The sequence below is a fragment of the Callithrix jacchus genome, chromosome 10 (assembly GCF_049354715.1).
Source record: "Callithrix jacchus isolate 240 chromosome 10, calJac240_pri, whole genome shotgun sequence".
NCBI lineage: Eukaryota > Metazoa > Chordata > Mammalia > Primates > Cebidae > Callithrix > Callithrix jacchus.
In genome coordinates, this window is record NC_133511.1 from 84,584,358 (window position 1) to 84,611,922 (window position 27,565).

Here is a 27,565-nt window from a genome sequence, read left to right on the forward strand (position 1 = left end):
AATATCAATAAAATATTTTTAATGCCTACAATTTCTTGTATACATAAATTGCAAAACTTTCACCTGTATATGCAAAAGTATATTCTCTTGCAGGTCAAACAGCACCAGAAAACAAGCTAAGCTATCTAAAATTTTTTTAACTTGATTTGTCCATTATGTAAAAGACAGGATGGATTTAATAATGCCAAAGAAATTTCTATCTCACTCTTAATCATACACTAAATGCCTGAATATTTAATCACATCCACTCAGAAAATAAATAGTAGTCTAATATATTCAGCACATTGAAAATAAAACAACCAGTCTCTCTTCATATATTTATTCTCTCTCCAAACATGTTTTGGTCTCTGGCTATATCTCAGAAATTTACTAATAGCTGCTTTTAAGTTATAAAATATAAAACAACAATTTATTTCTTGGAGAAAATCTTGGAGATTACATTAAAAATGAAAATTTGAGAGTTCCCACAGACTTTTCTTTTTTTTTTGAGATAAGAGTCTTGCTCTGTTACCCAGGCTGGAGTGCAATGGTGCTATCTTGGCTCACTGCACCTCCACCTCCTGGGTTCAAGCGATTCTCCCACCTCAGCCTCCCCAGTAGCTGGGATTACAGGCACGCGCTACCATGCCTGGCTACTTTTTTGTATTTTTAGTAGAGACGGGGTCTTATCATGTTGGCCAGGCTGGTCTCAAACTCCTGGTCTCAAGTGATCCTCCCGCCTCGGCCTCCCAAAGTGCTGGGATTATAGGTGTGAGCCACCACACCCGGCCAGACTTTTTGTTAACAGTCTTTGAAACTTTTCATGGCACACACGTAAGGCTGCCCGTGACATGTGGTACCCTGGCCTCCAACTGGACATAACTGCATTTATAGGTTAGAGAAAATATAAAGTTCTGAAAGTAGCCTTAAAAGAAGCGCCCTTTGCTTTGACACAGCAATGTCAAAAGCCAAGTGGGACTGTGCAATCAGAGCCATGAGTTTTATGAAAACTCCTTTCCTTTCACATCATTTGTTAGAGAATGCTGTACCCATGATCATGTAACATTATTACAATCATGAAATATTCTACATTCGTGATTAACATTACCCAAAAGGCACATCTTCAAATGTTGAATTAAGAAAATCTGAAAATCAAAACAGTAGAGACTACATTAAAAATCAAGCATTTAATTTGTAAACCTTAATGAAATAACAGCTTACTCCAGTTTCTTCAAAGGTTTGTGAGCTTTTTGTAAGAATGGTCAGGAAGTGCAGAAGAATAACATGGAAGACAGGATTTGAAAGCAAGGCCAAGATTTAAAAGACTTAACCTTTCTTTCCCTTTTAAATGAGCCACAGAAGTGCTCTTTTATAATGTTGATGCACATCAACATTTGTATTGTAGAAATGCACTCAGAAGTAACAGACACGTAAGGTTAAAACCTGATTCTTCCTACTAAGTTCTGGAAATGTATTCTAACACAATGGTGCCTTTCTGTACAAATAACTATACCATATCATAAATTCACTGCTAGTACACTTTAAGCCACCAAAAATCTTTCAGCTGTGACAAGCACTTGATTGTAATGACAGATTTCAGAGTCTGAATGTTGAAAAAAATATATATCCAAGAAAAAATTTTTGAAGGGGGAATAAAAACACATAAATGGCAGCAGAGGAACTGATGTTCTAAGCCTGTTTTATTACATGGGACATCACACTACCCATAAATCAATTTCACTGACGATATTTGAGATGGGTGAGATGAAATCAATATGATTTTCTGCTACCAGTGTGACAGTTCTATACATAGTTACAAAGGGTATTATTCCTAGTGATGAAGACACCTTTCATGGGATTCAATTTAAAAATTAAATCTTGGCATTTTGAAAGTTTGAAACTCAATTCAAAACGAGTCAGTCTTAAAAGACTGGCTCATCTGGTCCCATTAAGGAAGGCTAACAATGGTAATCTAATACCCAAACTTGAAGAATAAAGACTTTATGGATAAAAAGGAATAAACCAAAACATTTGGCCCGCTGAAGTTTAAGGGCCTGTTGTAGGACAATCCCTCTTACTTCCTAATCCCCACCATACAATGGCTTAAGATAGCCAGAATGTTTATTGTAGAACTGTCGTACAAGCTGATGTCTCACTTCCCCCAAGCCTTTGTACTTACAGTCAAGGACAGATACTCTCTAGCATCATATCTCATTTTCGGTTGCAGACAGTTCTTTAGACTTGGCTTCCTTCCAGCCTCATCCTAAGGCAGCCTGATTGGAACTGCTTGGACTTGAAGCTTAAGGGATATCAAGTCTATATTTATGACTTTAAAAGGGTAAAAATGAATTTCCACAGCTCAGTAAAATACTGGTAAGAGGGAACATCCCTTCCTACCCTGGGGGGGGAAAAATCTTTTCACAGTGCATAGTTTGAAATCAAAGTGCAATATGGGCAAAAAGAGAAGGTGGTGCTCTCGATAACCATAAATTTAGTTTTTGGTTCTCTGCCTTTAATATTTGCTAACAAATTCAAGTTAAAAATGAAAAGTCATTAATGTCAAGAGGTATGGGGGCACCTTGGGATTTCAAAATATCTTTATGATGGGGGAGGGGAGTGGGGAGCCTCACATGTTACTTCCTTATTTTATAAACTATTACTCTTTCAAATTTCATGTTTGAATAAAATATTTTTTCTTCAATATAAAAATGATTTTTTTAGATAAAAAAATCAATCAGCACAGTGACCTTGTCTATCTTACACTAAAGCCAACATAACTGAAAGGAAAACTTAGAAAAGAATATTATACTGTTATAACCTGTACTTTAACTTGAAAATTTTTTCACTAATTCCTAACCACCTAAATTAATGAGTAAGAATGCTCAGCATCCAATCCATGAATAATACAGAATATAATTTATTCTACTTTATACTTCAAAGTCACAGGATGACATCCATAAGAGAGTTATAAATCCTACTCTACATTTTCAAGTTCTCAATCCATAGATTAGGACAAGTCACTTTATTGCTGGCAACATTCATGGAAGGTCCAGGTTTCTCATAAAAAGACTAAGTTTGATTGGAAGCAGGGCAGTGCCCTACTCACAGATTAGCAGAAGAATTACAGAAGTCAAAAGACAACCTTTTTTTCCCTTTCAAAATAGCAAAGGAACAATAAAAGATTGGCTGACTGGTGAGTGGCCCCACATTAGAGTGCATAGCTCATCAGGATCAAGGCTGGCATCTGTGAACAGTTAACTTCATAAGAGCACAAGTGGGCACTGTATCATCTGCATTACAGATTTCACCCTGGAAAATATCTGAAAATATTTTATGCTCAAATGACAGCCTGCAAATGACAGTATGCATTCCTTCTCCTTGAGTACCCAAGTATAAATCTAAAATGATAAGGGGGCTTCAGTCTGAAGGCAGGAAATCCTTGCAGCAGAGAATTTCACAAAAATAAAAGCAGCTGCTAACGCCTCTTCAGCTTCTTGGCCCTTCGACGTTGCATTTCTTCTTCTTCACGTCTCATTTCCTCTAAGTCCTCTTGCATACCTAGTCTTAAGCTGCCAAAGAATTTTTAAAGAGTATTTATCAATATACATGAGATGATCACTTTCCTTAAAAAGAATGAAATTTCCAACTGGGAGCTCACATGGATTGGGCTGATGCTCTCAAATTGCCTCAAGACTTTATCACTGAAAACAAACTAGTAGGGATATTTTTTTACGAGGGGCCACAGAACCAAATTGCATTGGGAAAAAGAACTCACCCCCAAAACTTTAATATTTCCATTAAAATAATAAAATACAAGTTTATCTCAAAAGCTTTTAAAAATAAACAGCAAGAAGTATTTCTTCATTAACATTCTATTTTTGTTCTTTTCCAACACTTTAGTTTGAAATTTTATCTAGTTGATGGGAGGAAGGGCAAGAGAGAGAAAAAGGTTTAGTAGTCTCTGGCTTGACACTGAGGTGAATTATGTACCTATAATACACAGGCACAGAAGCTCAGGCCTTAATCTCAACACTTTGGGAGGCCGAGGCAGGCGGATTACCTGAGGTCATTACCAACTTGGTTTTGAACTCCTAAAAAATACAAAAATTAGCTGGGTGTGGTGGCACACACCTGTAATCTAATATACTTACATCCCTGAGGTCAGCAATGTTATAGGTTACCAAGACTGAGATGTGTCTGATGCAGAAAGAACAGCAAGAATTTGCTACAACAGGATTAGGGGAAGCATCTAATGTTTACTAGGTACCTGCACATGTGGGACACTGTACTAGGCACCTTGTACGTCTTAATCCTCATAATACTTAAATGAGTAAAACAGTATACTCTCATTTTACAAAAGAGAATAGGCTGGGTGTGGTGGCTTACACCTATAATCCCAACACTTTGGGAACCCAAGGCAGGAAGACTGCTTGAGCCCAGGACCAGCCTGGATAATAAAGCAAGACCCCATCTCTTTTTTTTTTTTGAGATGGTGTTTCACTGTTGTTACCCAGACTGGAGTGCAATGGCACGATCTTGGCTCACTGCAATCTCCGCCTTTTGGGTTCAAGCAATTCTCTTGCCTCAGCCTCCTGTATAGCTGGGACTACAGGCACGCACCACCATGCTCAGCTAATTTTTTGTATTTTTAGTAGAGACGGGGTTTCACCATGTTGACCAGGATGGTCTTGATCTCTTGACCTCGTGATCCACCCGCTCGGCCTCCCAAAGTGCTGGGATTATAGGTGTGAGCCACAGCGCCTGGCCAAACCCATCTCTTAAAAACAAAACAAACAGTGATGGTCCAGTGCAGTGGCTCATGCCTGTAATCTCAGCACTTGGGGAAGCTGAAATGGGAAGATCACTTGAGGCCAGGAATTTGAGACTAGCCTGGTTAACATAGTGAAACCCCATCTCTGTTAAAAAACAAAAAAACAGCTGGGCACAGTAGCCCACGCCTGTAATCCCTGGGAGGCCAAGGCGGGAGGACCACCTGAAGTCAGGGGTTCAAAACCAGCCTGACCAACATGGTGAAATCCTGTCTCTCCAAAAAAAAAAAAAAAAAAAGAATAAATAAATGTGGCTGGGCATGGTGATGGGCGCCTGTAATCCCAGCTACTCAGGAGGCTGAGGCAGGAAAAATTGCTTAAACCGGAGGTGGAGGTTGCAGTGAACCGAGATCACACCACTGCACTCCAGCCTGGGTGTCAGAGCAAAACTGTCTCAAAAAAAAACAACAACAAACCATAAAAACAAAAACCAGTGTAAAAACAGAACTGCTAAGAAATTTGTCTTAAGGCCCTACAGCTAGCAACAGGAGAGGAATCCAGAATTCTGTGGCCTAAAACCCCAGTTCCCAATGGTGCAACTGTAGCAATAAGCAGAAGGAAATTTTTAGCACAAGTGTGTTAAATTTTATGTTTACCTTTTTGCTTCTTCCTTCTGCTGCTCTTTCCAACTACTTTCCATGTAACGTAAGGCATAATCACTTTCATCTTTGTATCTGATAAGAGGAAATCAAAATGATAAAAAGAGAACAAAACTTTAATTTTCTAAAGAAACTACATCCTCTCATTAAAAAAATCAATACTTCCTTTAAAACTAAATCAGGCACACGTTTAGAATTATTCCTTGCTTGGCAGCGAGTGAGAGGAGTGGAGGATGGATTGAGGTAGGTTTCTTAAGTAAAGACAAGTTTTAGATAAGCCCTTATTACCCTCAGAATGAGAACTATTCTGAAGCTAATGTTCATGAAGGTACCAAACCTATAATGCTTCCTCAACTCACTCACCTTCATTTACTTGATAATTTATATTAAAATTGGAAACTACAGTATATATGAAAATTATTTTATATATAATAATCTAATTTGAGCTTCATGACCATAATGAGGTGGGAAAAGACTTTAGACCAGAGGAAACTGAAGCCGACTGGTTAACAGACTGACCAAGAACATAAGGCTTTTCTTTTAAGAGCCAATCTACTTCTACTACACTAAACTGCGTCATAAATAACAATTTAAAAAGGTTATTTTTTGGTCTTCTTGTAAATAACTACATAAATGATTTTGAATTAAATATAAAATATTTAGTGCTAAAAATTTATTTAAAATAATAATCACCCAAGGGTTCCTAATTAAGAATCGTATTCAGTGCCTTAACTATGTTTATTAACACCATGACATGAATTATTCAAAATAAAAAAAGTATGTCAAAGTTATCTGAATTGTCTTTAGTCTTACTTTTTTCGGTCATAACCAAAGATTTCTCTAATGTGCTTGGATATTTCTTCCTGAGGCTCTCCTTCATCTTCGATAAAATCTTCCATTTCAGAGTCATATTCATCGTCGTCGTCATCTTCCTCTTCATAGTCTCGCCGCCTTTTATAACCAGCAGGGAAGGGAAGCCTTTGAGGACCTAAGAAACCATTATTTATAAGGATGTTAAAACTTAAAATAGTTCCAATGGAGTTCTATGTAAACTGAAATTGTGAGCCATTGTTAAGATGGTGTCCTTAAAAACCAGAGCAAGCAGGCTGGCCCTTAGCACGGAGTCATCATCCTTGCTGTGTCATGGTATCCAGAAGGAATAGAACTCCTGTTTTATCCCAGGGCTTACTAGAAATGTCTTGTTAAATTTTCTAACTTAGTAGTGCCAATATTTCTGAATTTATAAGATGAGTAAAATTTTTTTCTTTTTTTTTTGAGACAAGTTTCGCTCTTGTTGATGTCTGGAGTGCAAATGGTGTGATCTAGGCTCACTGCAACCTCTACCTCCCAGGTTCAAGCGATTCTTCTGCCTCAGCCTCCCAAGTAGCTGGGATTACAGTCATGTGACATCATGGTCGGCTAATGTTGTATTTTCAGTAGAGACGGGGTTTCTCCATGTTGGTCAGGCTGGTCTGGAACTCCCGACCTCAGGTAATCAACCCGCCTTGGCCTCCCAAAGTGCTGGGATTACAGGTATGAGCCATCACACCTGGTCAAGATCAGTAAAATTTCTTTTTTTTTTTTGGAGACAAGAGTCTCGCTCTGTCGCCCAGGCTGGAGCAGTGGCGTGATCCTGGCTCACTGAAACCTTCACCTCCTGGGTTCAAGCAATTCTCCTGCCTTAGCCTCCTGAGTAGCTGGGACTACAGGCACGTGCCACGACACCTGGCTAATTTTTTTGTACTTTTAGTAGAGATGGGGTTTCACCGTGTTAGCCAGGATGGTCTCGATCTCCTGACCTCATGATCTGCCTGCCCCAGCCTCCCAAAGTGCTGGGATTACAGGTGTGAGCCACTGTGCCCAGCCCAGGATCAGTAAAATTTCTAAAAATAAATGCAATTTACAAACCTCCATAGAATCATTAACTTTTGCCAAAACACTAAAAGGAGCAACTACCATCTACTATAACCACAATTTCATTTAAAAATTTAAAGTAGAAGTGATGGAGACCACCCTGGTCAACAAGGTGAAACCCTGTCTCTACTAAATATACAAAAATTAGCTGGGCCTGGTGGTGCACGCCTGTAGTCCCAGCTACTCGGGAGGCTGAGGCAGGAGAATTGCTTGAACCCAGGAGACGGAGGTTGCGGTGAGCCAAGATCGTGCCATTGCACTCCAGTCTGGGTAACAACAGCGAAACTCCATCTCAAAAAAAAAAAAAAAATTTAAAGTTGATCATGATTCTCAGAATTATATTGTCTAAGTATGACTATAGGTAAAACTCACTACATTATCCTTATTTTTGTCATTTTGCTAAAAGACTCATAAAAACTGCAAAAGATAGGCATTAATCAACAGCCCAGCATCTGGGAACAACTACTTCCTAGTTTTTGATTACAGACACTTCTGCATCTATAGTTGTTTTTAATTTGCATGGCTTATATCCTAGCTTAGTTTCTCAACCTTAGTTCCGTGACATTTAGGACCAGATAATTATTTGTTGTCAGGGGGCTATCCTGCCCATTGTCTGTCAGCACCATCCCTGGCCTCTATCCAGTAGATGCCAGTAGTATTCCCCCATCCCTAGTTGTGATGATTGCCAATAGTTCCCTTGAGGGCAAATTTGCCCTCCTAAAGAATCAATGGATGGCCAGGCGCGATGGCTCACACTTGTAATCCCAGCACTTTGGGAGGTCGAGGCGGGTGGATCACGAGGTCAGGAGTTCAAGACCAGTCTGACCAACATGGTGAAACCCTGTCTGTACTAAAAATACAAAAATTAGCTGGGTGTGGTGGCACGTGCCTATACAAATCCCAGCTATGCAGGAGGCTGAGGCAGGAGAATTGCTTGAACCCTGGAGGCAGAGGTTGCAGTGAGCAGAGATCGTGTCACTGCACTCCAGCCTGGGCGATAGAGCAAGACCCCCTCTCAAAAACGACGACAACAAAAAAGAATCAATGGTCTAGCTGAACTAGGAAATTTAAAACAAGTAATTCAATCATTGGTTCCCTTTTATATTCTCCATAGTGCCTAATGAGTGCTTTAGTAAATGCCTATTAGCATGAAGCAACTATGACCTAGCAACTAGCAGGTGCCACCAATGATCCTGTATCTTGGGACAGTAGATTCCTGAAGGATCAGTGTTTAGGACCTTGATACTAGCCATTATAAGGAGCAGAAACACAAAGACAGTCTAAAGTTCCTGGCACATAATGGGTGCCCAAGAAATATCTGCTGAATAAGCTGACAATGACCACTCTGATCCTTGAAGACAGGTATCTTTAGTCCTCAGGAAAAAGTAGATTAATTCATCCACTGTAGCATATATATGTAAGTCATGCACATGCACCCTGAATGTTCACAAATCACAAAGCTAAGTTTATCACACTTGGGGACGTTTCAAGGGTGAACACAGAGATCTTGAACACCTTTCCAAGCTATGATCATTAAAGGAACTCTTGGCCGGGCGCGGTGGCTCAAGCCTGTAATCCCAGCACTTTGGGAGGTCGAGGCGGGTGGATCACGAGGTCAAGAGATCGAGACCATCCTGGTCAACATGGTGAAACCCCGCCTCTACTAAAAATACAAAAATTAGCTGGACATGGTGACGCGTGCCTGTAATCCCAGCTACTCAGGAGGCGGAGGCAGGAGAATTGCCTGAATCCAGGAGGCGGAGGTTGTGGTGAGCGAGATTGCGCCATTGCACTCCAGCCTCGGTAACAAGAGCAAAACTCTGTCTCAAAAAAAAAAAAAGGAACTCTTGGCAGGAAATGGTGACTCGTGCCTATAATCCCAGCACTTTGGGAAGCTGAGGAAGGATGATGCCTTGAGCCCAGGAGTTTGAAACAAGTGTAGGCAATGTACTGAGACCCAATCTCTATAAAAATAAAAAGTTAACTGGGCATGGTGGCACATGCCTACAGTCCCAACTACTTTGGAAGCTGAAGTGGGAGAATAGCTTGAGCCTATGACTGTGCCTGGGCAACAGAGCAAGACCCTGTCTCAAAAACAAAAAAAATAAGGAACTCTAAACCACAGGGCAGATAAAACATCAGGATCCTTTCAACACTACAGTACATTAAAGGGCAGCACATGAAGGGTTCACAGAGTCCCTGATAATATAAAAACTCTTTCTAATCTCCTAATGACAAATACATACTCTTCAGGGTGAGGAAAAATTTTACCTTGGGCAGATCTGTAGCCAGACAGGGGAGGTTTCATTCCATTCATCTGTCCATTGCTGGACCGGCTAATGATATTCTTGGAAGAAATTGTTTCTGAAACAACAGTACACTTGGGCTTTATGGTGGGACCTGAGCTGCTAACTGTTCGCCCAGGTCCCAAGCAACTCACTGGTCTTCCTGGGACTGAACTACTGACAGTCCGTCCAACTGGAATTGAGCTACTTATGGATCTCCCCAGGCCACTGACTGACCGTCCAGGGAGGCCTGAGCCACTCACTGGTCGTCGAAGTTCATGTGGACTGCTCATAGGCCGCCCAGGGCCACGAGAGCTGCCCAACGGTCTTGCAGAACTACCTGAACCACTCATAGGTCGCCCAGGGCCACTTGAGCTGCTTGCAGGTTGTCCAGGGCCACATGTACCAGTAGTGACTGTCCGCCCAGAGGGATGTGAGCCATTGGTTGGTTTCTTGGACCCACTGATTGATCGCTCAGGTCCTGAGCTGGAGCTACCATTCTGGCGCCTGGGCACAGGGCTAGAACTAACTGTGGGCCGAGCAACCGCTGTGCTGGGCTGCCCAGGGGCTGAGCTAGAGCTGCTGCCTGGCTGCTTAACACCTGGACTCTTAGCCTTATTGTGTGGGGTGACCATGGGCCCAGGCCTGGAATGGCTAGGATGGGACGGAGATTTTTTGGCTTTGTGCTCCACAGCAGATTTCTGAGTCCTGCTAGCAGAAGTCTTTGGGATACTTGGTGAACAGGTGCTGGAATGAGGCTTTCCAGCTCCATTGAAAACAGGTCTGTCACGACTCTCACGAAGTAAGGGTTGGGAGCTATTGCCAGATCCTGCCTTGATCCTCTCTCCTGGCATGGATTTGGATGAAGACAAAGCTAAGTGCTTCTCATTGGCCATGCTGGGTCTTGATTTCTTCTCAGCTTGAGGAAGGGGCATTCCTTTGGAAGAAGGATGCCTGTCTCCAGAACCTCTGCTAAGTTTTGTGCCCACACTTTCTTTCTGAGAGGGTGTCTTTTTGGACACAGTTGGAGGTAGTTTAGCATCTGTCTCAAGTTTTTTTCTCCTATGCTTTCGTTCAAGGAATTCTCGCTCCCTAAGTTCTTCTGCAGTCATAGGTCGCTCTTCTGATTTCTTCACTACCTTGATTTCCACTGGTTCAAACTGCTTTTTCTCAGCCAGTCTGAGTAAATCAGTGAAGTTCATGGGTGGTGGGACACTTTTAAGGGGGACCTTTGGTTTGCTTTCAACTTTGGGAGGTTCTTGCTCTTCCTCATACTCCTGCTCTGACTCTGCATGATTGTATTCAAGGAATTCATTCTCTTCTTCCATTTCATACTCTCGGTCGGTTCCTTGGCTGGTATGGCTTTCCATTGCCTGCCTCCTCTTTGACTTTTCCTCAATAGGGATCCCATCATAACCATGGAAATTATCCTTTGTCCTCTTGGCCATAGCTCTTGCTTTCTTGTCATGTTTGAGCTCAATTCGCTTTTTCACTAGTTCTTCTTTTCTCCTTTTCTCCTCTAAGGCTAAAAGGGACAAAACAAAAATATATTATTATTTTAAGACTCCAGTATGCTCAAGTGAAAACACAATGCTCAGGTTACAGTTTGAAGACATCTAGGAATTAAATGAGGAAGTCATTTGAACAAGTATCAATTGAGTCATTTTTTACATAATGAGTGGGAGACATATGGGTTTTTCTATATGACTAAGCAAGTGAGAGTCTTGGTTTTCAGCTTTAAATACAGAAAATACTTCTGATGGGCGCGGTGGCTCATGCCTGTGATCCCAGCACTTTGGGAGGCTGAGGTGGGCTGATTATGAGGTCGGGAGTTCGAGACCAGCCTGACCAACATGGAGAAACCCCAACTCCAAAAAAAAAAAAAAAAAAAAAAAAAAGGTAAAAAAAAAAAATTTTTAATTTAATTAAAAAAAGAAAAGAAAATACTTCAAACTGAATACGTCAGCAAGCTAAGGGAACATCAGTATCCACTTAGCAGTTGTTATTAACTATGATTCAGTGAATACTTAAATATACTGAATCAGTTTCTTTGTATTTGCATTAAGTAGAACTATTCAAGATAAAGGCTTTAAAACTTATCTCTATTTTAGCCTTTTAGATAGCATTCTGTTAATATAAATTAAAATACAAAATGGGTAGAAACACTTTAAGAACCAAGGTTAAATTAAAGAAGACTGTAGTTCTTATTGGGGACTCACTACGTCCAATTAGAAGACATGGTTACTAACCCCTAAAAAGCTGTTACTTCAAGGGGAGAAAAAGAGAAAACTTTTATACCAATGATCAGGATAAGATATGTATAGCCATGAATACACAGTCAGTTAACCTGGACACACAAACACATATACACGCACCCCCTCCCAAATCTGTTGGCCTGTTATGTTTTTATAAATAGCCACTGGTTAGTACAAACTAGATGTGAAGATGGAAGACTTTAAAATTGAGAATAAGGCTATAGATACATACCTTTTTGTCTGAGCTCCTCTTCTTTCCTTTTAAGAAAAGCTTGCACGGCTGCTGATTGGACACCTTTAACTTTAGGGTCTTTTTTTGGAGGTCCCACTGCCAAACTATACCTTTTCTAAAAATAAAAACAGTAAAAGTTATAAGCAATTCAACTTTTTTTTTTTTTTTTAGACAGAGTTTCACTCTTGTTACCCAGGCTGGAGTGCAATGGTGTGGTCTCGGCTCACTGCAACCTCCGCCTCCTGGGTTCAGACAATTCTCCTGCCTCAGCTTCCTGAGTAGCTGGGATTACAGGCACGCGCCATCATGCCGAGATAATTTTTTGTAGAGACGGGGTTTCACCATGTTGACCAGGATGGTCTCGATTTCTTGACCTCGTGATCCACCTGCCTCAGCCTCCCAAAGTGCTGGGATTATAGGCTTGAGCCACTGTGCCCGGCTAGCAATTCAACTTTTAAAATGTATTATTAGGTATAAAGCACTGTGGCAGGTAATAAGAGGTATAAATTTTAACTGTGAAACCTATTCTGAATAATTGAAAGATCATATAACCCATAGTAATGCTTAGCTATAAAATTTCAGACTAAATATTTATTATGTATGGCTATTTTTGAGTACAATTTGGGATGTTACATATTCTATTATATTCTATGTAACACCCCAAAATAATGCATAATGCATAAATGAACAATTCATAGAAACACTGTTTTCAGGCTATTTTCCAAAAAAGTACCTGGACTGGATAACTAAATGAAATCACCACTTCGAAGAATGGATTATTTAGGTTTTAAAATTCTGACAGAGGCTAGGAATAGTGGCTCATGCCTGTAATCCCAGCACTTTAGGAGGCCAAGGCGGGCAAATTACAAGGTCAGGAGTTCGAGTCAGGTCAGGAATGCCTGGCCAACATGGTGAAACCCCATCTCTACTAAAAATACAAAACATTAGCTGGGCATAATGGCGGACACCTGTAATCCCACCTACTCAGGAGCCTGAGGCAAGAGAACCACTTGAACCTGGGAGGCGGAGATTGCAGAGAGCTGAGATCCTGCTACTACACATTGTACTCCAGCCCAGTAAAAGAGACTCTGTCTCAAAAAACAAAAATCCTGATTTAGGCTGGACACAGATGGCTCAAACCTGTAATCCCAGCACTTTGGGAGGCCAAGGCAGGTGATCACCTGTGGTGAGCAGTTGGCGACCACCCTGGCCAACATAGTGAAACTCTGTCTCTACCAAAAATACAAAAATTAGCCAGGCGTGGTGGTGTATGCCTGTAATCCCAGCTACTCGGGAGGCTGAGGCAGGAGAATGGTTTGAACCCTGGAGGCGGAGGTGCAATGAGCCGAGCTCATGCCACTGTACTCCAGCCTGGATGACAGAGCAAAACTCTGTTTCAAAAATAAATAAGTAAATGAATAAAATTCTGATTTAAAAAATAGCCTTCCTGGCTGGGCGCAGTGGCTCACACCTGCAATCCCAGCACTTTGGGAGGCTGAGGCGGTGTGGATCACCTGAGGTCGGGAGTTTGAGATCAGCCTGATCAACATGGAGAAACCCCATCTCTACTAAAAACACAAAATTAGCTGGGCATGGTGGTGCATGTCTGTAATCTCAGCTACTCAGGAGGCTGAGGCAGGAGAATCACTTGAATGTGGGAGGCAGAGGTTGTGGTGAGATGAGATCGCGCCATTGCACTCCAGCCTGGGCTACATATTCTGTCTTCCTTAGAATGAAGCATTTCAAAGTCCAACTTTTCAAACAAACAGAAAATAATACTCCTCACAACTATTTTCTCTCCTTACTACTCTACCCCAGGTGATTTTCTAGTAGGGACGTATAGCTACATATGTTATTTTTCTTAGAACATGGAAACACTGAGGTTTTACTTTGACCATACACAAAGGCTAGCGGCAAACCATAGCAAAAAGCATTTCAAAAAATCTATGCAAGAAGGGCCCAATTCTCAGTAACTTTAAGCTGTAGCTCTTACGTTCACTAAATGTTAATTTGCCTCACAAACTCTCTTTTAGACAGGTTTCTGTAATACCCCAAAAATGCTTACATTATCCTGGCACAGATGAAGTCTTTGGACCTCAGTTTTTATGTCATGACATCAAGAAATTACTAAACTCAAGTTATATTAATTTGAACTACAAAAGGAAAAATACTTCCACTTTCTAAGTACCTATTATGAGAGAACTATGATAAACACAGAGCTAAAATAAATTCAGACCAGGGATGATTCACTTCTAGGACCATTCCACATTAAATCCAGGAAATGAGATTTTTAAAATGCCCTCCTTTTTTTTTGTTAGGCAGATGCCATTCTCATCTAATATACCTGTTGCTATGGCTAGCAGAAAAAGAAACATGTCCAAGAACAAATTGAGACAACTTAGAAATCAAAAAAGTATTCCCAAATATTTATGAAATTCTTGGAGGAAAGCCAAAAGATATGTGCTTACTATAACGCTGCCAAATACGACATATCTTGAAACAGGCTGGAAGTTCCAACCAAATTAGTCTACCAATGATGCAGCTGGCCAAGGACAGGCTCTAATCCAACCAGAAAATCTTGCATGATAGTAATGCTGAGAAGTGACATATCCCTGATAGAGAGAAATCCCAAGACAGCATCCAGATTTCTTTCCCAGTCACCTTGGCTAGGTCCCAGTGAGATCCTTTAAATAGTCCATATCTTTGTAAATTTAATTTTAGACTCTCTCCTTAGTGGACAGGGGCTCAATATTTAAAGGGAAAAAGGGAGAAGAGAAAGAGAATACTGCTAACCTAACTATATATATATATAATTGCCCTAGTTTACAAGAAAAGAAGCACAAACACAGGTCCTAATCACATGGAGCTTACATTTGCATTGTGGAAAGGGCACCATGAATCGGATTCAAAGTTAAGATATACATAACTCATAAGCGGAGGCATGCACACACTCCAGTCCATCCTATTAGAGATTTGGAAGCAGAGGAAGGTGGATTTTTTTTTCACCAACACTTAAGATTTTCCTGGCCAGGTGCAGTGGCTCACACCTGTAATCCTAGCACTTTGGGAAGTTGAGGCAGGAGGATCACTTGAGCCCAGGAGTTAAGAGGCCAGCCTAGGCAACATGGTAAGAACTCATCTCTTTAAAAAAAAAACAAACCTTTTTTTTTCCTTTCCCTGTCCATTACATACCTCATAGAGTTGCCTGCCAAATCAAAGCCCTACATAAGGTTTCCCCCAAGAAAAATGCAAATACATATACTGGCATTACTTATTTAAACCAGGACTGGTTTGCTGTCTAGATTACCTAGAACAGAGCACTACTTAACATGATTTTGGGATAGATTAACTTTTGTCTTAACCTGGGACTGCAAGAATTAGAAAATGGGATATGACGAACCAAAAAGCTGCTCTTGACTGAATACTGGTACCCAAAAGGGAAAACAGAGTCAACGGGGCATAGCTTTTTCTTTTTTCCTTTGAGATGGAGTCTTGCTCTATTGCCATGCTGGAATACAGTGGCACTATCTTGGCTCACTGCATTCTCCACCTCCTGGGTTCAAGCAATTCTTCTGCCTCAGCCTCCTGAGTATCTGGGACCACAGGTGTGCACCAACATGCCTAGCAATTTTTGTATTTTTAGTAGAGATGGGGTTTCACCGAATTGGTCAGGCTGGTCTTGAACTCCTGACCTCGTGATCCACCCGCCTCAGCCTCCCGAAATGGTGGAATTACAGGTGTAAGCTACTACATCTAGCCAATAGCCAATAGGGCATAGTTTAATGCAGTGTTTACCAAGCTTCAGTCATTTGCATGCTACCTTTATGATTTTTGCCTTTGTGGTATACTACCCCTACTATTATTTACTAATTAAAAAAAATATAGACCTGGCTGGGTGCAGCACTTCACGCCAGTGATCCCAGCAGTTTGGGAGGCCAAGGCAGGTGGATCGCCTGGGGTCAGGAGTTTGAGACCAGCCTGGCCTTGAACACTGGTAAAACCCCATTTCCGCTAAAAATACAAAAATTAGCCAGGCATGGTGGCTCACACTTGTTGTCTCAGCTCCTTGGGAGGCTGAGGCACGAGAATCACTTGAACCCGGGAGCCAGAGGTTGCAGTGAGCCGAGATCACACCACTGCACTCCAGCTTAGGCAACAGAGTGAGACTTGGTCTCAAAAAAAAAAAAAAAAAAAAAAAAAAACCAACCAAAAAACATACACCTAACATGATCTGTTATTATAGCTTTACCTCAGCAATAATACCATAAAACAACTGACTTGAACAATTAGTTATGTTTTTCCAATTCATATAAAAATACACAGTATTAAAATAAAAAATTTGTAAAAATGTAGAAATATCTTAAATGATATATTCATATACCATTTACATCCACGCCCTACATGTACTTTCTTTAAGAAACACTGACTTGCTGGGCACGGTGGTTCACGCCTATAATCCCAGCACTTTGGGAGGCCGAGGCGGGTGAATCACGAGGTCAAGAGATCGAGACCATCCTGGTCAACATGGTGAAACTCCGTCTCTACTAAAAACACAAAAAATTAGCTGGGCATGGTGGCATGTGCCTGTAATCCCAGCTACTCAGGAGGCTGAGGCAGGAGAACTGTCTGAACCCAGGAGGTGGAGGTTGCAGTGAGCCGAGATCGTGCTATTGCACTCCAGCCTGGGTAACAAGAGTGAAACTCTTGTCTCAAAAAAAAAAAAAAAAAAGAATTACAAAAAAAGTCTAGAAAAGAAGAAAAGAATTACAAAGAGTACTTTTAGCTTTTTTTTTGAAGTATACACCTATTCTCATCAATTTATATGCCAATATCAAATTCTGCCCTTTTTTAAACACCTCTAATTATTAAGGCTACTTAAGCTGGCCTCACATTTAACCCAACAACTTTGCCATACTTGTTTTCCTGTCCTTATGATGCAGAAGAAATTCAATAAATCTATAAAATGTCTATTTTGTTGATCTTCTAGGAAACAACTTAAAAAGCCAGTAGTGAGGCAAGGTCAGCACTGCTTTAATGAGGCTTAATCTTGTTTACATGAACTGAACGATAGTCAATTTCTTATATTCTCTGTAGCTTAAAAAATGTACTCAGGCCAGGCATAGTGACTCACACCTGTAATCCCAGCACTTTGGGAGGCTAAGGCAAGAAAATCACTTGAGCACAGGAGTTCAAGACCAGCCTGGGCAACACTGGGTGACCCTGTCACTCCAAACAATTTAAAAATTAGCTGGGCACAGTGGCACACACCTGTGGTCCCAGCTACTCGGGAAGCTGAGGCAGAAGGACTGTCTCAGCCAGGGAGATGGAGGCTACAGTGAGCCGTGGTTGTGCTACTGCACTCCAGCCTGAGCAACAGAGTAAGACCCTGTCTCAAAAAAAAAAAAAAAAAAAAGCACTCAACAGCATAGGCAAAGTTTAGATTCACAACCTAAAAAAAGACTGGGTCACCAGCCAGGAGTGGTGGCTCACGCCTGTAATCCCAGCACTTAGGGAGGCCGAGACAAGTGTATCACAAGGTCAAGAGATCAAGACCATCCTGGTCAACATGGTGAAACCCTGTCTCTACTAAAAATACAAAAATTAGCCGGGCATGGTGGTGTGTGCCTGTAGTCTCAGTTACTTGGGAGACTGAGGTAGGAGAACTGCTTGAACCAGGGAGGCAGAGGTTGCAGTGAGCCAAAATCACACCACTGCACTCCAGCCTGGCAACAGAGCAAGACTGTCTCAAAAAAAGAAAAAAAGACTGGGTCACCACAGATCATCTTTATAAACATCTTTCAGTGGCCGGGCATGATGGCTCCATGTCTGTAATACCAATACTTTGGGAGGCTGAGGTGGGAGGATTAATTGAGCTCAAGAGTTCAAGACTAGCCTGGGCAATATACTGAGACCCCATCTCTACGAATACAAAAATTAGCCAGACATGGTCATACATACCTGTAGTACTAGCTACATGGCTAATGTAGGAAAATGGCTTGAGCCCAGCAGGTAGAGGCTGCAGTGAGCCATGATTGTCAGGCCCCCATAATCAATTCCCTGAAATGAATCTTACTGGTTCTGTGGAGAACACTGACAGATACAGTGGCCTTTTGTATCTGGTTTCTTTCACATAGCATGTTTTCAAGGTTCATGTTGTGGCATGTTTCAATGTTTCCTTCCTTTTTGTGGCTGAACAATATTCTGTTCTATAGATATACCGTCTATATTTTTATATTCATCAGCTGAATATTCGGACTGTCTCTACTTTTTGGCTATTATGAATAATGTTGCTGTGAACATTTGTGTACAGGTTTTTATGTGGATGCACATTTTCCTTTCTCTTAGGTATATGACCACACATCGTTTTATCCATCATTGAGCAGGCAAGACCTTTCAAAAGGGGGTTGCAATCAGACCCGGTATCAAAAGATGTGTTGTAATGGGGAATATTTTAAAAAACAGCTCCCCAGTCCCACACAGGAGTAGCCCAGTGGAGAATCATTTAAGGAAAAAAAAAAAAAAAAATCTTCAGGCTGGATTACATTTTATACTACTTAATAAGCCAGAAGAACTATTTGGTACCCCCCCACCCCCGCATCAGATGGTCATCTGTAGCTCTAGCAGCAGCACATCAAGATGTACCCATCAATTCTGAATCTGATTCAAGGCACCAGGCTGCTTCATTGTTTGAGCTTCATGAAAAGCAGCTGGACAAGAGTTTCTTTTATCCTAAGCATATCCATTTCATTACACTGCAAGCCAACTCAGTCATTCTGCTACACCCCAATGAATGATCCACCACAGTGATGCTTGTCATTTACATACAACATCAGAGGTTTTTGCCAAGATTTGTAATTCGGAAGTCAACAGATTTAGAAAATATTGTTACTTTAAATCATATTTGTTCCTTGCACTGAAACTGTATCATCTTGGTCAGATTAAGGAAACAAGGAGATGTCAGTCTAGAAATATGTGTAAACCAAATATTGTATGTTATGTTGGAATCAACAGTCAATCACTGGCTGGGTGCAGTGGCTCATGCCTGAAATTCCAGCACTTTGGGAGGCCAAGGTGGGCGGATCACCTGAGGTCGGGAGTTCGAAACCAGACTGACCAACATGAAGAAACCCTGTTGGGTTTCTAATATAAAATTAGCCAGGCACAGTGACGCATGCCTGTAATCCCAGTTACTCAGGGGGCTGAGGTGGGAGAATCGTTTGAACCTGGGAGGTGGAGGTTGTGCTGAGCCAAGATCTCACCATTGTACTCCAGTCTGGCAGCCTGGGCAACAAGAGTGAAACTCCGTCTCAAAAAAAAAAAAAAAAGTCAATCCCTCCATGAGAGCTGTTCTTTACTCAGGAGATAACATATTGTTTTAACTGTAGAAAATATAAATTTTCTGATGGCTTTACATAAGAGATTTATAACTGGTTAGAATTAGGAGTTAGGAATATTCAAAGAATACCACATCCTTAATTTTAACAATCACCAATTTAAAAAAATTTTCTCAGAACATCAGAGTCAGGGAACGAAAGTAGGCCTGGAAAACGAATGGTTCCATTAAAACTATTTAGCTGGGTAGCTAAGAGGGTAAAAATTAGTAACATGCCCCAAAAGATGCTGTTCATAATTGCCATGGAGTTACATGTAAATTTTACTGTTACTGTGTTTATAAAAACATACTTGGTTATAAAATGTAATAATATCAGACAGATGTCTCAAGGAGTCTCTAGTCCAACTTCTATGTTAGAAATGGCCCAGAACAGAGACACCTGTGTATTTACTGGCAATCACCCAGTTTATAGCAGAGTCTGAATTAGAATCCGTATCTCCTAATTCAGCCCCAAAAGTGTTCTCACTACAACACACCTCACTTCCTTTTTTTTTTTTTTTAAGAGATAGAGTCTTGCTTCCCCAGATCTTGCCTATATAAAAAGACCCTCAAATCGCTCATTTTGGAGCACTTCATTTGGCTATTATAAATAATGCTGTTGTGAACATTTGTGTACAAGTTTTTATGTGGATGTATGTCTTCTTTATCTTGGGTATATGATCATAAATCTTTTTAATATTGAGCTGGCAAGACCTTTCCAAAGGGGGTTGCAATCAGATCCTGGTATCGAAAGATGTGGTACTGGAATATTTTAAAAGACAGCTCCCCCTATCCCGTAGGAGAATCATGTTTAAGAAAAAAAAAAAAGCTGCAGGCTGGGTTACATTATATTCTACTTAATATGGCAGGACTATCTGGCACAGAGAGGATGCATCCTGAAATACACATTTTGAAATGTTCTGCTGTAGGATTATCTGTCTGCTCTCAAAGATAGAGCCACCCTCAAACAGCACTCAAATAAGCTCAATATCATATTGCCAGGACCTCATTATTAAGGTTAACAGATCCAAGGGTGGGGAGCAACCCAGTTACAATCCATTATAGAGCAAATGTTACCTGTAGAAAGTCTTCTACAAAAACTTTTTTGTTGGCCCACACTGTTCTTTAAAAGAAAATGTAACTACTATGCAAATCGTAGTCTTCTTTTAAATACAGGGAGCTTTGCACCTATCGTTTTTTTATCCAGACCACTTCAAGAATTCACATTATCTACCTGACCCCTGATGACATCTGAATTTGCTGTCCTAGTTACTCTCCTGGGCTCTAACTTTCAGCACCTATGGTTCTTATCCTTAAGTGGCTATAGGCAAGCCCCCAAATTCTGGAATACCTGGTACCACATAAAGGTTTGCCCTTTACCTTTTGGTTTGGGGGCAGTCACACCAGAGCTTCAGTATATTTTCTGGGTTGTTTTCACAGTCTCACTGGGAGAAAGACCATATAACTTGTCTTATGCTTTATAAGCCATCAATTATAGCTATGTGATGGCTCGCACCTGTAATTCCAGCATTTTGGGAGGCCGAGGCAGACAGATCACTTGAGGCCAGGAGGTTGAGACCAGCCTGGCCAACATGGCAAAAACCCATCTCTACTAAAAATACAAAAATTAGCTGGGCCTGGTGATGCACAGCTACTCAGGAGGCTGAGGCCAGAGAATCACTTGAACAAGGGTGGCGGAGGTTGCAGTGAGCCAAGATCACATCACTGCACTCCAGCCTGGGCAAGATACTTTGTCTCAAAAAAAAAAAAATTATAGCCATGTGAAACCTATAAGAACCCACATCCCAAGCTCTACTATTCTACCAAAACAAGACAACTACTTTGTTTTTCCTACTCGGACCCAGGGAGAAAAAGTTCAAGTTTACCAAAAATATCTTTTCTTCTGTATATATATAAACAGAGCCAGTGACGACAACTGGTTTCATCACCTTGATCAGCAGTTATTATTTATCTCAGTTTTCCACTGGGAAATGATAGTGTGCTTAATATTTCTGGGCCTGATGCAATTCTACCTTTAACATAAAAACAATTTCTGTTAAAAAGAAACCAAAAAAAATGATGATTAGGGAAATACTCACAGCTTCTCAAGCCAGATAACGATAGGTACCTTTAAAAGATAGAGCTCTGGCCCGGCGCGGTGGCTCACGTCTGTAATAGCAGTACTTTGGGAGGCTGAGGTAGACAGATCACGAAGTCAGGAGACAAAAACCATCCTGACCAACATGGTGAAATGCTGTCTCTACTAAAAGTACAAAAATTTGGATGTAATGGTACATGCCTGTAATCTCAGCTACTCAGGAGGCTGAGGCAGGAGAATCGCTTGATTGGGAGGCAGAGATTGCGCCACTGCACTCCAGCCTTCCAGCCTGGTGACAAAGCAAGACTCCCTCTCAAAAAAAAAAAAAAAAAAAAAAAAGAAGTGGTTGTACTGGTTTTGGATTTTACTCTAATCGTTGCTAGTCACTGGATTTCCTGACCACAGCAAAGCTCTGACCTAAGAACTCTCAATCAACTGAGAGATGCAGCCTAGTTGTTAATTACTGCAAAGCCTCTGTGGTTCTCAGATCAATTAATCAATCAATCAAGTTTATATCAGCAGGGCAGGGAGGAGTGTAGCTGTCTTTTTTTTCTTTTTTTTTTTGAGACAGTCTTGCTCTGTTGCCCTGGCTGGAGTGCAGTGCCATGATCTCCACTCACGGCTACTTCTGTCTTACTGCAACCTCTGCCTCAAGGGTTCAAGTCATTCTCCTGCCTCAGTTTCCCAAATAGCTAGGATTACAGGCATGCACCACCATGTCCGGCTGATTTTTGTATTTTTAGTAGAGATGGGGTCTTACCACGTTGGCCAGGCTGGTCTCCTGACCTCAGGTGATCCACCGGCCTTGGCCTCCCAAAGTGCTGGGATTACAGGTGTGAGCCACAATGCCCAGCCAGAAATAAAGCTGTTAATTGATATTATAGTTTCTAATTCTCTATTTTTTAAACTGTGAAATATCATAGACATAGTGTACAATGTAACAAATTATTACAAAGCAAGTACCCCTGTAATCCACCATCCAAGTCAAGAAACATTTCAAGGCAGGCCTGGCGCAGTGGCTCATACCTGTACTCCCAGCACCTTGGGAGGCCGAGGTGGGCTGATCACTTGAGATCAGGAGTTTGATACCAGCCCCGTCTCTACTAAAAACACAAAAAAATTAACTGGGCGTGGTGGCACATGCCTGTACTCCCGGATACTCCGGAGGCTGAGGCAGAACAGCTTGAACCTGGGAGGTGGAGGCTGCAGTGAGCCAAGATTTTGCCACTTGCACTCCAGCCTGGGCAACACAGAGTGAGACTCCATCTCAAAAAAAAAAGACGAAAAAAGCTTTCTTTTAAAATGGATGGCAAAAAAAGAAAAAAGCTTTATTTATTTTAAAAAAGAAATAAATATGGGCAAATGTTAATATGCTAAATATGGGATACGGCATATTGGAGATGCGTCAATATTCCTTATATTTGAAAGTGTCCAAATTACTTTAAGCTGATAAAAAAAAAGTAAATAGAACTGTTAGATAAATCAAGGTAAAGCAAGATCATGGATGAAATCTGGCTGGGCATGGTGGCTCACACCTGTAATTCCAGCACTTTAGGAAGTCCAGGTGGGTGAATCACTTGAGGTCAGGAGTTTGAGACCAGTCTGGCCAACATGGTGAAAGCCCATCTCTACTAAAAATACAAGTTAGCCAGATGTGGTGGCGTGTGCCTGTAGTCCCAGCTACTCAGGAGGCTGAGGCAGGAAAATTGCCTGAACCCGGGAGGTAGAGGTTGCAGTGAGCTGAGATCGTGCCACTGCACTCCAGCCTCCAGCCTGGGTGACAGAGTGAGACTCCATCTTAAAAAAAAAAAAAAAAAAAAAGTAACTACAATCTTATTCTATTCCTCAATAGTTTCTTTTGTGACTTTAATTCCATATAAAAAGATAAGAATTATAATGCTGCTAACTAAAACTTCTGGGCTTATTAGCTTTGGTGGGGAGGGGAGAGAAAAGCATTGTTACATAAAATATATGTAATATATATCTATATTATCTATTATTATTGTTATTATTTTTTTTTTTGAGACGGAGTTTCGCTCTTGTTATCCAGGCTGGAGTGCAATGGCGCGATCTCAGCTCACCGCAACCTCCGCCTCCTGGGTTCAGGCAATTCTCCTGCCTCAGCCTCCTGAGTAGCTGGGATTACAGGCACGCTCCGCCATGCCCAGCTAATTTTTTGTATTTTGAGTAGAGATGGGGTTTCACCATGTTGACCAGGATGGTCTCGATCTCTTGACCTCGTGATTCACCCGCCTCGGCCTCCCAAAGTGCTGGGATTACAGGCGTGAGCCACCGCGCCCGGCCAGAGACAGGGTTTTATCATATTGGTCAGGCTGTCCTCGATCTCCTGACCTCAGGTGATCCACCCACCTCGGCCTCCCGAAGTGCCGGGATTACAGGCTTGAGCCACTACGTCCGGCCATCTATTAAATTTTAAATTACTTTTTTCCCTTTTTGATTCCTCCATTATTTCAATCATAGACAATGCATATATTATAAAATATACACCTATTTTGAAATTTTCTGCTCTAGGAATATCTGTCTGGTTTTCTCCCAGCAGCTACTGGCTTTTAGAATAAATGACTTAGTTCTGTTTCTTCCATAGAAAAGTCCTGGGCAACAAAGTTAGTACTAGATTTGACCTCTACTGAAATTCAGTAAGATCTAGAATGAAATATTGACCAAATTATCCAAAGATGAATGGTTACTAGACCCAATATTGATTCATCTGGAAAATTTACAGATCAAAGTAAATCTATTGGTCTGGGTTTTAAAGGTTTGAGTCAATACCTTCAACATGCAAAGCTTATAACTCATGGCCTAGAGGAATGATTATTCAGAGTGCTTGGAATAGGGGATGGCTGTGTGTGTATACATATATTTATAAACATACAGACTTTTCAGATCAATATTTTCAAAGGGATAAAAGAATGAACTGCACTCAGAAGACAAAAAAAAAAGCGGCAGAAGAGTTAAAAAACGAATATTGCAATATACGAAAATCTAGGAAATTCAGAGCACTTCTTGGGAGCTCAATAAATTTTAGCTGAATTGACTTTGAGAGCCGTTTTAGTTCTACACCTCCCTGCTCAAACCGCAGGCATCACAATGCAACTCGTCGGTTTACAGCTGTGCTGTGGGTACCATCTGAAGATCTGGAAATGATTAGCTTATGCAAAACAGCCACAACCTCAGAAACCAGGCGCTCTCCACCACTTTAGCATTTAAGTCTTACACCGCTCTTGCGACTGTAAGTGAACTGACAAACATCTACTGAGCAAATAGGACCTATTTTAAACAAAGACTGAAATCTGGAAAGCTACAAGTAAACGGAAGCTGAAACTAGCTCACCTGTTCTGTTGGCCAAGGATTTCGTGGAATCTGCTAAACTTCTCTTCCCCAAACAAGATACCCATCCCCTGGGAGGTGATAATTTAATCACCTCGGTGGCTGAGTGGGTGGGGCCGAGTCAGAGAATTCTTTCAAGAAATCACTAAATGTTTGACCTGAAGATCGATGAGAAGCCAGCCAAAAGGCTATCAGGCCAAGTACCCCAAAGCCTTTAACTCCCTTCCACACATGCTTCCTTCCCAACCTTTGGGCTGAAGTTTACGCCGAAGCCAAAAACTACCTGCGCTAGAATCCACTGCGTGCCAGGCACGGCTCACTCACCGCTTTCACGCAATTCTAACTAAAACACCCAAACTGCAAAGTCCCTGTTGCAGGGGTAAATAAGCCGGCGAAACCCATTCACAGGAAAGCTCCTGCATCTCGTTCAAGCCCTTTCCCCCGCGAGTTCCCAAGAGTATAAGCCCCCCAAAAAAGGAAATAACGCGTCCTGGTCTTTCCCCTCCCGGAACCGATAGGCGGCTGCCTAGAAGTTCCATGGGCCACACACATTCCGAACTTGGAAGACTGGGGTCCCCTACATTGACGCCCCAGCTGCTACTTACCGGCACATTGTTGACACCTTGTCCCTTGGAAGCTATCAGGAGAATTTCTCTGAAGTCCATGTTGGGCCGAGGCGGGAGAGACTGGGGCCAGGCACTCGGAAAGGACTGACACAGCACACCTAACCGAGGCGCCTACCTACAGTCAACTGCACTGCCTCGGCAATCCCACTCCCACCCCGCCTCTGCGAGACCACTTCCGGCGCCTTTCTATGCCGTCTGCCCGCCCCCTTCCCTCCACAGCCTATATCCTTTCAGGGCCGCCACGGAGCTCGCGAGTCCCTGCGTAACTTCCGCTTTTAGGCCGATATTCCTACAAACGTGATACGTGGCTGCTGGCGTTGGCCCGAGGGGCAGGGACTAGGCTCTTTAGCGACCAAAGGGATGTGGCTAAGTGGAGAGCAGCTTCCTTGTTGCCCCATGCGCACTGCCTCGTCATCTTGGTGCTCCTTGAGAGCTCTGGGTAGGGAAAGTGAGAGGGTGGAGGGTTTACTTGCCAGGCCTGGGTTCTCTGGGTGTCACGGGTGGGCGCTCAGATCCCAAACGGCGGCGCCACAACAGCCGAACAGACAGGTCTGGAGCCAAGGGTTGGGCTCCCAGTGTCTAGCCGCTTGTGAAGCTGCGCAGGCGCACACGGCAGCGCGGTGGTCCTGTCTCGGATGCACATTACTCATCAAATTTCTGGCACCTGCTGTGCGCTCACCTCCTACTCAGATGCACGCGTGCCAGGAATGAGGGCACGCGCTGTTTTTGCCCCGTTTAGAAAATAAGTTTTGCGTAGGGCAGCCAACCTGTGTTTTTGCCCAGGCAATGAATTAAGGAGTTTTTCACATACAGACCCAGCCTTGACATACTTTGGTGTACAGATGGAATATATTCCTCATATTCATAGTCATTGCCATCCTAGTCCAGACTTCCTGTTGAGAGTTATCTTGGATATGTAAGGCCATTTTAGACTTAGTAAAAACACTTGAAATAGACAAACCTGGGTCTAGAAGTGGGAACCGGCCAGGAGATTGATAGCAAACAGGTATTCAAGATTTTTTCGGTGGGATGGAAATGCCTCCAAACTGGATTGTGGGGATGATTGCACCTATACATGTACCAAAAATCGTGCACTTAAGACGGGTGAATGGATTCCTGTAATGGCTGCTTCCTTGAAGGTAGTTAGGTGGAACCTCTTAATCTCAGCATCCGGAGCTCCAGGAAGGGAAAATTTCAAATAAGATAGAATTCTATCTATACCATTTCTTTGGAACCTTCAGCCCTCAAGATTCCAACATCAAGACCTCAGTTTCAACACTGTTGTCCTCATGTCACTGCTTTTGGTGCTGCCTGTTGTCAAAAAGAATCCAGTGATGCCATCGCCCTCTTGTTAGGTGTGGTTCTCAGCATTACAGGCATTTGTGTCTGCTTGTGGGTATATGCAGGAAATGGACAGATGTGACTTTGAAAGGCCTACTGAATCAAACCTCACCTTTGTGCTATAGAGGCTAAACCTGAGCATTGGTGTCCGGAAGTTCCCAAGAATCAGTTAATAGGGAGTTTTATATTTTTCATTGCTTCCATGAAATGGAAACAAGCATAATTAAATTGAAAAAAAAAAGTTTTCTTTTTTTCTTTTTTTTTTTTTTAAGACAGAGTCTTGCTGTCACCAGGCTGGAGTGCAGTGGTGCAATCTCGGCTCACTGCAAACTCCACCTCCCAGGTTCAGGTGATTCTCCTGCCTCAGCCTCCCGAGTAGCTGGAACTACGGGCGCATGCCAGCATGCCCAGCTAATTTTTGTATTTTTAGTAGAGACGGAGTTTCACCATGTTGGCCAGGATGGTCTTGATCTCTTGACCCTGTGATCTGCCCGCATCGGCCTCCCAAAGTGCTGGGACTAAGGTGTGAGCCTCTGCACCTGGCTGAAAAAAATGTTTTCTTTACAACAAATAATGGACAGAGAAATGCAGCCTATAATTTGTATCTGCTAGTTAGAAAGGAGGTCAAAGAAGAAAGATGGCTGAAATTTACATAAGTAATATTTCATAGTTTTAGAATTCTCAAAG

General features: G+C 41.9%; 2 protein-coding genes across 5 annotated transcripts in view; one reads left to right on the top strand and one right to left on the bottom strand.

The window, feature by feature from the left end:
• Positions 1-27,565, top strand: part of MISFA (mitochondrial sheath formation associated) — a 56,284-nt gene that overhangs the window by 5,941 nt on the left and 22,778 nt on the right. The gene's annotated exons all lie outside the window — the stretch shown is intronic.
• SPTY2D1 (SPT2 chromatin protein domain containing 1) lies at positions 5-26,122 on the bottom strand. Of its 2 annotated transcripts, none has more exons than XM_078340727.1 (6): positions 26,011-26,122; positions 12,094-12,208; positions 9,593-11,131; positions 6,221-6,395; positions 5,405-5,482; positions 5-3,548 (listed from the first exon to the last, which is right to left on the bottom strand). In XM_078340727.1, the coding sequence occupies exons 3-6, from the start codon at positions 11,052-11,054 to the stop codon at positions 3,455-3,457; spliced, it is 1,809 nt and encodes a 602-aa protein (XP_078196853.1). In that variant the 5' UTR covers positions 11,055-11,131; positions 12,094-12,208; positions 26,011-26,122; the 3' UTR covers positions 5-3,454. The 2 variants fall into 2 exon arrangements, with proteins under 2 accessions (XP_078196853.1, XP_002755138.2); XM_002755092.6 differs by lacking the exon at positions 26,011-26,122 and adding an exon at positions 25,517-25,694.